The 13905-nt window shown below is 32.6% G+C and overlaps 1 protein-coding gene across 2 annotated transcripts in view; it reads right to left on the bottom strand.

Annotated features, from left to right (window-relative positions):
* LOC113515646 (tubby-related protein 4) overlaps positions 1-13905 on the bottom strand; it is a 41640-nt gene that overhangs the window by 26842 nt on the left and 893 nt on the right. For both annotated transcript variants that reach the window (XM_052893335.1, XM_031910139.2), the window contains exons 2-3: positions 6483-6647; positions 1105-1287 (exon numbers count right to left, since the gene is read on the bottom strand). In XM_052893335.1, coding sequence (XP_052749295.1) covers positions 1105-1287; positions 6483-6647 — 348 coding nt within the window. The remainder of the gene's footprint in view (positions 1-1104; positions 1288-6482; positions 6648-13905) is intronic.

Genomic DNA, 13905 nt, shown 5'->3' with positions numbered 1-13905 from the left:
ATTTTGTGGTACCTTACATACCCGGTCAATATTTTAGATATTTTTAATCATGGAAAATTAAAGAGTTCCCGTGGAATATTTAAAAAACTATAGTAACTTATACAGCTTAGTACACAACCTACTTAAGTAAAGTTATTTTAACCTAAGGCAAAGAGTGAGACGAAATATTATTTGTTAATTTTCGTCCAGTATTCCAATACATAATAAATAGGTAGGTACGTACATCGATGATATCTAAACAGGAATAACAAATACCACACGGACAAAGTCACGGGCATCAGCTAGTCATACTTAAGTAAGAAAAAATGTAAATTTATTTCAGTGAAATCCGATTAGATAGCCCATATTAAAAACTAGTAATATTTTATCAGAACCTATCGGATGAAAAGTATACTTCGTGTTAATCTAGGTTTACGTCCATCTGGTTATCAAATTTCATTCAAATTCGTTCAGCTGTTTTAACGAGATAAAATAACAAATATTGAAATACGTTTTTGTAAACTTTTACATTTAGGTATAACATAAATAGAATTCGTAAGGTAAATATATAATTTTTTACCTGTATGTAAATTAAATGAATTGGTTCTTTGTTATATAACTAAAACAATATTTTTTTTATGACTTTATTTATACTAAGATCTGTCTTCTTGCTGGACAACTTGTCTGGGGACAATAAATAGTACGTCTAATGTTTACTTCATTGGCGTGCTCAGTATGCGACCTGTGTCGCATCCTACTTTATTTTATTTAATCATATCTTGGGGCATTTTGCGTTTCAGTCTACGAGTCGTGTGCTTTACGTCCTAAGATTTCTTGCCAGTCTGTTAGGATGTTTTGTATCTTTTCCTTATAGGATTGTGTGCTGCAGTATTTCCTGTCTAGCAGTTCCAATTTTTAGGTTATGATACAGTTGCTCGTTTGCGACAAGCTAAGGAGCATTCTCAACATTTTATTTTACAATCTTTGCAAAATTTCGACAATGAAATGCTATTCCCTACAGCTACATTCAATTAAAAAAAAAAAAAACAAAATAAACCATTTATATAAAACAAAAAATATACATTTATAATTTTATAGTACACATAACAAACAACATGTACCAACCTGGTAACAGATGAGTGCCATGCGGCCGTCGTGTGACCAAGAGAAGTGCGTGACGGGTGTACTCCTATCATTGATCAGCTCGATGCTCCACCGGCCTTCATACTTGATCCATACGAAGATAACGCCGGAGCTGTCGCAGGATGCCAGCTTTTGGTACGGCTCGTTCCATTTCACCAAAATTACCTACAAAGAATATACATTATAAAATACCATAACAGATCACCATGCATGTTATTTAATGTTAGACCTTTACTACTGCCCTGAAAGTGAGGAGATACGACAAACGGCGTCTTTTTTGCGGTACTTGCTAGACTAAAAAAATTACGTGCGTGTATCTATAAAGTAAATATTATTTTAACATCTGAAATGACACATAGTGTATCGTGTATTGATTGAGAAACAAAAATCTCGGGACCGGCATATACTCGTATGTATGAGAATATGAAATTAAACGAAGCAAGAGATATAAGGATAGAAGTCTTTGACTATCGGTTGTTTCAGAATACTCTGTAAGGGACTTAAAGTGAAAGTAAATAGCTTAATAGATATAAGTTACATTACAGTACAGACATTACTTGCTTACTTATACGTCACAACTGCCTCCCATTGGAGGTCGCCAATTCAAATAAAACTTTTTCGTTTCCTCCACACATTCGCCAATTCATTCAAGCTCGACAGTTACGAGTACTTTCGACTTGACCCTTTTGTATTTATTATTGCGTAATTTTGTTAAGATGTTGTTGTCAAAGTTGTTTGTAAGTTGAAGTGGGTATACTCCGTCTAAAATAATTTTTAATTATTAATGCCACAAACAGCGCCACAACTGTAATAGTTGACAATATGTCTAAGAGTACCTCATTTCTTGAGCTAAGTCGCAAGTATTTTTCTCTTCAAATCTACTATTATATAATAGTAATAATAACAATATATCTATTTAGAACTGTAGTATGTTTAGCTGACATTCCGTGACGTCGTTTTCGTTATTAAGTGTTCCCCAGGCTCGAGAAACGCTTTCATGTATGAACCATTAATTAACTTAAGACAAAAGGGTTCCTAATAGCCGTTATAATACGTACCTCAATACAAATTAGGATTTACATTACAAGCGTAGATATAAATAGACATAACCATAGAGTAGATGCTCCGTGGGCATGTCTAACATAATTCAATGGCAACAGGCAGCTAATGCGTTTGACCACGGATTAAGGGTTATATTCATGAGGATAAACGTACTAAATTTCGTTTATATTTACAAACTTAAATTATTATAATATTGATTAAGTATTATACGAATATTATACTTATATATATATATCTATCTATTCATAATATATATCTATTCATATTTAGAAAGCTCTTACAAATTATGAAAAATATAGGTATTTGACACTCATCTGACCAAAAAATTAACAATGCTCGGTAGCCAATAACCGATCGAATTGATATGATAAATTCCTCCTTTAAAGTCAGTTTAAGCCCCTTATCAATCATCAATCAATATAAATATATATAATAAAATTGTAACTGATGGCTGTCTGTACATGGAAGATATATAAAAAAAAAACTATTATAGGAGGGCTTTATGAACGCAATAGAACCCAAAACAATTATTTTTAGATTTTTTGTCTGTTTGTTAGTTTATCTTTGCGTTTGTGCATGCTAATCTCAGAAACAACTTAACCGATTTGAATGTGGTTACTAATGCGTTGCGGTTCTCTCCACTTAACATTTAGTGTTTTATTTTAATCAGTTTATACATAAAAAAGTTAGATCAATCTAAATAATCACATATAAAATGCTGTTAAATAACCGATCAGTTGAATTAGCTGAAACTTTATGAAGATATTATGTATGTAATTATCATTTAAGTAAATAACACAATATAAGACCGGATTCATGAAGGTTTCCAATGGGAATGATATACGGAAACTACATAGTTAGAAGCGGGCTACGCCGCGGAAAACAATTAGTACCTAATAAATTCTCTCTCGTAAACGACAACTAGCAGGAACAGGTACAAAATTAAATACTTTTTAGTCTTTAAACCAAATAATCCTTCCTCTGCTCAATGAGGGATTTGTTTTTATATATGAGGAAGATAAAAAATTCCACTGTATTTAAATTGAAAGTCGTAGTTGTGCATAGACTTGTGTGCATGGCCAATTTTATATTATAAAAGTTGTATTCTTAATTTAAATCAATTTCATGAAACTTACTGACAGTTAATTCTTTCTCTCTACGTCCGCATTAAAGTTTTTTGACGAGACGTCGCGACTATGAAAACAGATGCATGATGGTTATGAGATCGGGTTTTTTTTTGTATATCAATAATGATATCAATGCTGATCAATTTTATAATAAATTGGGCAAAACTTTTTGTTCAGTTTGTGAGTTTCTTAGGATCACAAAACCAAAATAAATTGCTCTGGTATTATTAACAGTTTAAAGAATAATATTATCTGTGGTAAGTAATATTATATTACTGTAAAGCTGTTGATAAAGAAAATATCAAAAAATTATAGTTTCATACAACCAGTTTCTCAAAAATTAAGCACCGTCCAAAAAAAGTTGTCTTCAATTTTAAAGAACGAAAAAGTAGAATATAAATTGTACCTCGTCTGCACAGGTCGTAAGTGTGAATTTAATTAAAGTTCCTGTCTCGTGTTATTTAAAAACTGGGCTTTCAGGCGCCTCGTTGGCATAACAACCGTCTGGCACAAAACCCTAAGAATTATATTTATTTAGACGTACAGTTTTTGAAGAAAGAGTTATAAGTATAAAAGATACGCACGCTGAATGTCTGTCTGTTTAAATATTTTTGTCATACCGCCTTGTACGTTTTGTATAAATATGATAAAAGAATTATATGATGCCCGGATGCTTGTTATAGCATTCCGAGCGTTCTCAACAACAACTTACACACACTTAAACATAGCAATCGGAGCACAGAGGCATTCCCCATAAAATAACGGAGTTTGTAAAAATACAACGTCCTCTATGACGTAGGGTGCCTTGTATAAAAGATTCCGAATTCGAATCCCAATTTGGTTTCTCTTGATTTTCGAGAGAGTTTTCTAAGTTTATTGTACCTTGTTAATACTTATTGCTAATTTTAGTTACAGTACCCATTCAAATGTAAAATTATCTTGCACATAATAATTTGAAAAGAGTAACTGTTGAATTTCTAGCGGTTTCTTCTCAGTAGATAACAACATCCCGAACCCAGCAATACAGTCATAATAAATTGATTTAAAAGAGCTTGGGAACAAGTCTAATTGAATAAAGATTATTTCTGTTCTATTTTTGTTTTAGATATTCATTGTCTGGTTTCTTTTTGTCCTAGTTTGAGAAATAATGAAACGATGTCATTATGAGGAACTTATTAAATTATTACAAAGTCCAATATAACCAAAAATAAGTATACGAATTTAAAGAATTGTTAAAATTTTTACTTTATCAAATACTATACGTGAAAAAAAGAGAAATCAATTATTAAACCAAAAAAAAAACATAACTAATCTTTAATAATATAATAAAAATAATTAATAATATAATAAAAAGACTTTGTTTGAACGCCATAATCTCTGGAATTATCAGTCGGGTTTGATAAACTCTTTTTCCATTTGATAGTTGATTTCTTGAGGACAATTATAAGCTATACAACATGAGATAATGCTGTGTTCAATACGATGAACCTCTTTTTTATTAAAGTCGGACAAAAATAAAGAATAAAAACTACTTGTATACCTACCTATGTATATAACAAAGAAACGACAAGCATTGCGGGAAAGTATTTTACATCCAATTATGAGATACCTACTCGTATACCATAAAAGCTAACGTACATAAAGGTAGGTAGGGTAGAGAAATTTAATATTTCTTTCTTTAGAATTAAGAAGAATCTCTTAGCAGTCCAATATTAGTGCAGTGTAGGTACCCATACAGTGTTCCTTTCTTTTTAAAAGTGAAATATGAAGATTAATCAGTACACGTAGACTTTTACTGATGGGAATTAGAAACTGATGGGAATTAAATACGTAGTATTCTAATAAAAAAAACTGTTATGATTAATTCTTTATGGATACAGAAATATTTAAGTATAATAATTATTCACAATTTTCATTATTTTAATTTAATTTTAAAAGACAGTAAACAAGTATAGTGCCTGCAATACGTTGCAAATGCTGTCATAACTTTTTTAACAATTATATACACATGCTGTTCCATAGGGACATATAAAATTATTTAAATAAAGTTATTATTACATGATTAAAATACGTTAATTGTATTACTGTTATAAATATATTATGATAAATATTTTTTATATAAATCATAAACTGTTTTTTTTTAATTATGTTTAAAATTTCAGTAAAAATATGTAAAACCTAATTATTTTAATATGGTATATTCACAACTGTTAATAAATCTATTTCCGACCTCGAATCCACGCCGTACCGTATCGTAGTTATTGTCACACTTGTGAATAAAAAATAAAGATAAAACAAAACCCATTTTTCTTTAGTGCAATACAATATACCTACAAGAACTCCAAACACCTTTTAAGCACTCTCCAGTAGTCAACACATTAATGGACATTATAAATCAAGAAGTAGAATACAAAAGAGCGTGAAACAAGCTCAAGGTCGGGGCTTTACCCATTCAGGAATACGCGGGCTGGTAAGCTACTAAAATACAGCTTGAATCACGGACTGGCGTTTACTGCTGAGTAAGGTAAGGAAAATTTGATTACGATCGTTTCCAATGCCGTGTATAACATTGCGCTGCGGAGCTTGGAAGTCGACTTTATTGTTATTGCACCGAAAAACGGCATCGCTTCAAAGACTCGCTCCCGTAGAGTATGTGCGTGTAACGGGGCAGGTTATAATATATTCAAGAAAATCTGATGATATTGGAAACATTTTATGACAGTAATAAATATGCTAGAGCGTTTAAGACATTCCACTTTGGATTCGAATCTCTGATGACACTTTTTGTCGTTAGAAGGCATACCGGGAGTCATCAACTTTGTGCACAGGAGCAAGACACATCAATAAAGGAGGCGACTATGAAATTTGATTTTTTGTTCGTTGACTAGAAGGCGACAACAAATACTTGTTCAGTAACGTCAGATAGGCCTTTATATAATCCTGACTACCTCAACAATAAGAGCAATACAATTACACCATTTGCCTTATGTTTAGTATAAGATACATTACGTTATAAGAAATTAAACAGTGTACATCTGTGGCACAACCCAAAATACCTATGATATTTGTAAAAAAAATAACCTTCGCAATCGACTTAACCAAGAATCGAACCCATGCTTTTATTTAAACAAAAGGACACAAAAAGGGGTCTTCTTTTATTTTAATACATACATCGGATCGATGACCACGCAGGTTGTAATTGGTGCGCAATGGCAGCTCGTGTGGCCGGCGTGCGTGCGAGGATGTGAACGTGACGCCGACCACGCCACGCACATTGCCGGTTGCCAGCCACCCTTCCTGGTAGTAGTTGTTGCGGTTCAACTTCCAACCCTCCTCCTGTAGCAATAAACAACTATTTTAATCGCATTGCAGATGCATTTATAACGACCTTGACATTGTATAGTCGAGTAATGTGAAACTTGCAAATTAGTGCACTACCAGAATAATAATATTTATATATAGAACTATGTTATCACAGTACTATTATCTAATATATAGATACATTTTAAGTATTTATTATTAGTAGTAGTTAGTCATGTGGTCCTAACATAGAATAGATCACCTCTTTCTATCCCGTGGGTGTCGTAAGTGGCAACTAAGGGACTACTCATGCGTAATCATTATGTCCGCAAGGATTAAAGTGTGCATACATATTTTATAGTAATTATAATTATTTTATTTTTAGGAAATGCAGCATATTAAACGCCGTACGCAATAGACAAGCGTTTCAGTGGAGACAGCACGCTATGACGGCGTTTCTCATTCTTACTACGCCGTACGCGGCTGATAGAAGCAGAGCCGTATAAGTGTAACTAAAATCGTTCAACAAAACGCGAATGGAGCTGAATAAGTGTGAGTAGTCCTAAGAAAACTTAACTGTCAAGGAATTGGCAGCAGTGTTCTTCTTAAAACATCACCCAATCCTAACTGCGGTTGTCAACCCACCTGCCAAGCGTGGCAACTCATAATATAATGGCATAACCCCTCTAATGGGGAGGCCTGTGTTCAGCAGTAGACAGTTAACGGCTGATATGACGATGATGATGATGATTAGTTAACATTTTATGGAGCGTCGTTCCCAGCCTTTGACTTTGATAAAGCGAGAATGTCTTTTGGCGCCCTTTGGTTGACGCTTTCAGTTCACGTAAAGTCTACGTCGGTTTTATATTAAATAAATAATAGTTGCCAAATTAAAAAAAAAAAACTTTTATTGCAAATGTCAACACTACTTTCGCACCTCTCAAAATTTTATTTTACCTTAGAAATTGTTTTTCGCAATTGGTTTTCTGGCACCCCTTGTTATCGGGCGCCTAGAGCGATTGCTTTTCTCGCTTTACTCCAGGACCAACGGAGATATTATACTACACTATTTTTCCAAAGATCATAAAATCTATTTAATTAAATATTAATAAATTAATGGATTTAATAACAAATTAATTTATTTATAGCATCGATATTTATAAAAAAATATAAATGTGTTATTTGTAATCATTATTAAATTAACAATCATACTCGTATTTGATAACGCACCTTACATGAATTAAATCCCGATGAATAACAAAAACAGAAGTTATTATATATAGAGGTATATATAGTGCAACTCATTAAAATATATCTATAATAAAAACATATTAATATATTTATTTATTTATTGTCCATATAAATAGGGGTGATTAATGAAGTCACTGCGTATTTTTTTTGTCGTTGCCATTGAATAAAAATTAACATAAAGTTTAAAAATTATATTTATTTCTTATTTATATTATCTGGCATTTAGGTAATACATATGCATACATACTGGATGAACTTGATTGTGAATTTTTCCAGAATATAATCATTGGGGTAAAAATCCAGAAGAACAAAAGTGTTAGTGGGTGTTAAGCTTTAAATAGAAATATAGCTATTTAATTAAGTGGCAATTGTTACCTGCTATGCGTAGCGCTTTACTACAGTACTCAAACTACTTCCCGTCATAGGTTAATAAGCAATTAATAATAAAAACCTACGCAAATGTGAGAATGAAACAATTATTTTTATTGCATTTGCTTATTTTTATTAATTATCACTACATTTGTCTAAACGGCAATTAATTACCAGTTAATAATAAAAACCGATGATATAAAACAACTCCTTAGATAACCACTGTAATAAAAAAAGTTCTAAAATGCAAAAAAAAAAAGTTATATTTTCAGCGGCTGTAACAAAACAGTTCCTCATATTTGTTTACGCGATAATGTTTTTTTATGCGACTTAGAATGGCAAACAAGCTGTCGGCCCATCTGATGGAAAGTGTTATCTGTCGCCTATAGACATAAGCAGTACCATGGACATAACAGAGTATAATGTTTCGCCCATGATACCCTCTATGCGTTGCCATTCCTGCGGACTCATGTATTATTTCTCTGTACCCTGTAAATTCACTGCCATATCCCACCCTTCAAACTGAAACACAGCCACACAAACACAACTGCTTCACGGTAGAAACACGAATGGGACAGAGGTGCCCAAACAAATGACTTGTACAAAGTCTCCCTCTGGTATAATGTATATAATATATCGCCCTGCTACGTAGCAGTTGCAGCCTCGTAGCATTGCGCTACATGTGTTGCGTCTACGATACTCATAACTGCTCTTTCCGTAAGTAAATCGCGAATTAATTACATATAACCCAAACTCATTTAGGGAACGATATAACTCTTGATTGGTACTTTTAGCTATGTCACTCACACATATGTCAAATAATTGCCCAGATCCAAAATCTTTTAATTAATTAGAAACAATTTACTTACTTGTAAATTAAAATTGTACCCCCATGAGCAATTCCAACGGCTAATACGTATAAGGAAATATACAACTATAAAATGTAATAGAACCAGTTTGGCAAACTCGAAACATCGTCTGGCCGGAGATCGAAATCGAAATTGGCAATTAGAGAGATATTAACCTGCCCGTCTGTACTTCCCTGTGCATTCATTTACGCCCAATTAGTAGTGATTTCTTGCGACTAAACGTCCATGGTTCAGTACATATCGAGTATGATCAACAGGTTGCAAGGAAAAAGTCAATGATTTCACGAACAGGTTGCTTTCGATACGTTAGTATCAAATACAAGGTAAAAACCATTAATGATATCACTAAACTGATTCTAAGGTACATATATGTATGAGACCATTAATAATAATGTAAATTAAAAAATTAATCTCTCTATGCCTATCATCATCATTTCTTATCCGTCCACTGCTGGACATATGCCTCCCCCATAGACTGCCGTAAAGAACGGCCCTGAGGCAACGAGCCTGAGGTTATTTTGGTTCTTTTACGGATATCCTCGTTTCTCTCTCTATGACTATAAAATCAAATATTTCATAACATAATTTGTGTGGCAAAATATTATTAAAAATTAACAGTTGAAATCGTGATTTTCAATCTATATATATATATTATAAGGGGGAATGATTCGATTGTTTGTAATGGATAAACTTAAAAACTACTCAAGTGATTTTAAGAATTCTTTTACCTATATATGTACAACTACGTAATCAGCGATTTACATATGCTATTTATTATTTTCAAAAAACTAGAGATGTCCATGAAAATTATAATTATTGTAACCTAAAATATAAAATTGTCTATTGAAGTATTAAATTATTATTATTCTATCTATCTATCCGTGCGAAGCTGAAGCGAATTCCTAGTGTTATATAAAACGTCGCATATAATGACAAGATTCCTCTTAAAACATCAATAAAACTTAACTACGGTTGTCAAACCATCTGCCAAGCCTGGCGACTACTGGCAAAAACAGCAAAAAGATGAGTCCTATGTTTAACATTGGAAAATTAACGGCTAATACGATAATGATAGTTAATAAAAATGGCAAACGTGTGACGATACATCTGATAAACAATGTCACCCGTCGCATAGATACGAACATTGTTGTAATTTTATTGCCATATCTCGTCGCAAGTCGTAAAACTTACCTTTTTTTACCTTTTTAATACATTAAGCCAGAAAATATTTTACATGTTGATTAGGGACTGACCGCACAGACAGCGCCAGAAGTGTTATTCCGACTTCATTAGGAAGTTTGGTTAGTCTCAATTTTAATTACATTCAAGGGATGGACGACGAGACAAGCCAGATGGGAAAAACATAAACGCATTCAGTCCTTTACCATGTGGTTATCGTCATTGTACTTCATCATATATATGTATATCATTAAGTCCGCCCTTTGTACCACATTTTGTTTGTCAATAAAGTTTAAATAAATCAATTGTAGAAATTATACCACGTATAGTTTACATCTTTTTGTATTTTGTTTTATATTTTACATAGAAAAATATATTATAAAATAATAAAACGGAGTTTGCACTAATATCGGCGACTACCATAATAAAAGAAGATATATAAAAGATATAAAATATAAATAAAAATAAATGCGCTCAAGACTGTTATCCCTAATGGGGTTAACAGGGGCATTTGTCAACGGTTACCGTAACATTTCACCGAACATATCTTTATAGTCGTAGAATACAGACGGATCTGACAAATATTACATATATAGATCCGTCAGTATTCTACGACTATGGCGATATTAGAATAATACACTGGAATTAATTTGGTTTAATATATATATAATAGATATAAAAAAATTGAGTTTCTTTTTCGAGATTGTAAATAGAATTCGAAACATGTAGTGTGTTGATCGGTTAACACCCAATCGATTCAACTTCCTCTTCTCCACCATAAAACCCTAATACATATTGCAAATCGTAGGTTGCACTCACCTTTAGTGATTTTCATGCTCTTTCTACTCTGCTTTTATGAGAATAGCATAAATTTAGATACAAATATAGTAAAATTAGGCATATAACATTAATGATTATTATGTATAACTTTTTATGATTGGTTTTAAATTAAGATTAGTGATTTGTGACTTGTATTATTAGATCTATATTTTTTAATACTATTTATACAGATTTGACGAAATTAAACAAATGCCTCTGACTATTTATTTATCTATTCTATCAACATTACAGCCGTTATCTGCCTACTATTGATTGTAGACCTCCTCCATACACTGTCATAAGGAACAGGGCCATTCCTTATGGCAGTTTACCATTGGGGGGATTTTGTCAGTAGTTGTCACGCTTGATAGGCTGGTTGGGAACTGCGGTTTGATTTTTGATAATATTTTAAGAAGGACACTGCTGCCCATCTCTCGACCATTACGTTTACTTATTCGACTCTTACAACACTTATGGAAAAGGAAGGGGTGGCCAGCCCATTCATTGCCGGGACCATACGGCAATATCTATTTTATACAGATTCATAAGCGCAAGATATTTAGCCTATGCATGTTCATAAAATCTTATGAACTAGTAATCTCAAAAAACTAATTAACCTGGTAATTTACTAGAGGGAGACTTTGTACAAAAGTCGTTTGCTTGGGTACTCTGTCCCATTCGTGTTTCTACCGTGAAGCAATTGTGTTTGCACAACTGTTTCAGTTTGAAGGGTGGGATATGGCAGTAAATTTACAGGGTACAGAGGAATAACACCTGAGTCCTTAGGGATGGTAATGCAAGGGGAGTATCGTGGACGAAACAGTATATTCTGTTATGTCCATGGTACTGCACGTGTATATAGGCTACGGTTACCACTTTCCATCAGGTGGACCGTCAGCTAGTTTGCCATTCTAAGTTGTATAAAAAAATGCCGTTGCTACAACTTCCATTTTAGAGAAGATTTTTACGTTCTTATAGATTTACAATAGATTGGTACAACCTGAGTGCAATTCGACTAACTGCATTCGACCATACGACTAATATGTGTTTCAATTCTAAGATCTACTTATAGAATATTCAAAATCACCGCAGTCGTATAGTGATATTTAACAGTCTTTAAAAAAAAAATTCCAAAGTTTAGAGTGTTCCCAAAGCAACAAACTCTTCTATTTTATTATATTAGTGTAACTAATGTATAGGGGGGAAAGGGATTGATAGTAATAGAGACTGAGAATCCCATTGCTAGCAATATATCCAACCAGGATCGACCTCCTCGCGGTTCTCCCTGGAAACTATCATGGTTAATTCCAGATGAATTCATCATGATGGGCTAACTGACCTGTTTTCATTCTCATCTATCACCCTTCACTGGTGCTTCGCCAGCGTATCTCGTTAGCGCAGGAAGGGTCACCATACCATTTTCACTTATCAAAAAAAAAATAATATATCTATATATTTTAGTTTCAATATCTATATACTGGTCTAATAACGAAAATGTTAAAGTTTCTTATCCAAAAAAATAACAATAAATTAATAAACAAATTATCTTTATACAAATAGAGTTCTTTACAAGCACTTTTAAATCGTCATTTTTTTATGAATGCAGGGTTCAAATAGTTATTATCTGTTGAGAAGAGCCCGCAAGAAACTCAACAGTTACTCTTTTAATTATTAGATAACAGATTTTTAACATGTTTGAAAATATCTATATCTATAGATATCCGACCGATATGGACAATATCGAAATCGGTGATGACTTTTTTAGTCAGCAGTATCCAGAAAAAACCAATATATACATATCGGATCGATATCAACATTATCCATTCCTAATTATAGTATTATTGTAACTTGTACCTAAATAGATGTTTAATAAAAAATTCCAGCGAGACTTTCTCATGAAGTGATAATAAAAAATTTACAGACGTCCTCGAACGTTTACGAGACCTCGTCGAAGGTAAATAGGTATATGTAAGTTAATTAAAATTAGCTACAACGAGTTTATAAAAATATTAAGTATATAAGACTATTTATAACTCTTAAATCACGTATTTTAAGAAATCAAAATTATCTACAATTCCAGGTCCATTATAAGTTGACAAGCTTTGTAGTTAACGAAGTTGCATTAATGCGTAGTTTGACCCCGTGTCAACTACAAATAAACTCAATGGGAATAGGCAGAAATGACCTGGAACTAAAATAATATTACTTTGTTGCGTGAACACGTCACTTATCAAGTTTATTACTTCTTAGGTAGTAAGTACGAAAGTGGTCAAAACTCCTAAAATAAATGCAATTTATAATCAAACTTCGCCTCACACAGACTTTTAGATGTATGTGTAGATAATCGTATAACGAGATATTACTATTCGACGATAAAGGTGTATATAATATATAATACACCTTTAGCGTTGACAAATATAACGGAATCAGTAAATAAAGTGACAGGGTAAAAAAAATCAAAAATTGAAATGAAAACTAGCGCTCCGCGCGGTTTCCTTGCGTTTTTAATATTAGTTCCTGCAATTTTTTAATATTAGTGTATTTTAAAATCATTGGAAATGTTAATATTATTAATTACGATTCAAACAACAGGCTCCATTATTTAAAAATACAAAAAAAAATATTTAAAAATATTCCTAAGGCATTGGTGCCTACTGGATGATCTTGATTGTGAATTTTCCGGAACATAATCACTGGGGTAAAAATCCAGAGGAAACAAAAGTGTTAGTGGGTGTTAAGCTTTGAATAGAAATGCAAGTAAATAGGTCAAAAGCAGTAGAGACGAAGGAAGGTTAATTGAATGGGAG

The sequence above is a fragment of the Galleria mellonella genome, unplaced genomic scaffold (assembly GCF_026898425.1).
Source record: "Galleria mellonella isolate WM207_F2 unplaced genomic scaffold, CSIRO_AGI_GalMel_v1 utg173, whole genome shotgun sequence".
Lineage (NCBI taxonomy): Eukaryota > Metazoa > Arthropoda > Insecta > Lepidoptera > Pyralidae > Galleria > Galleria mellonella.
This window is presented reverse-complemented; position numbering and strand designations above follow the sequence as displayed.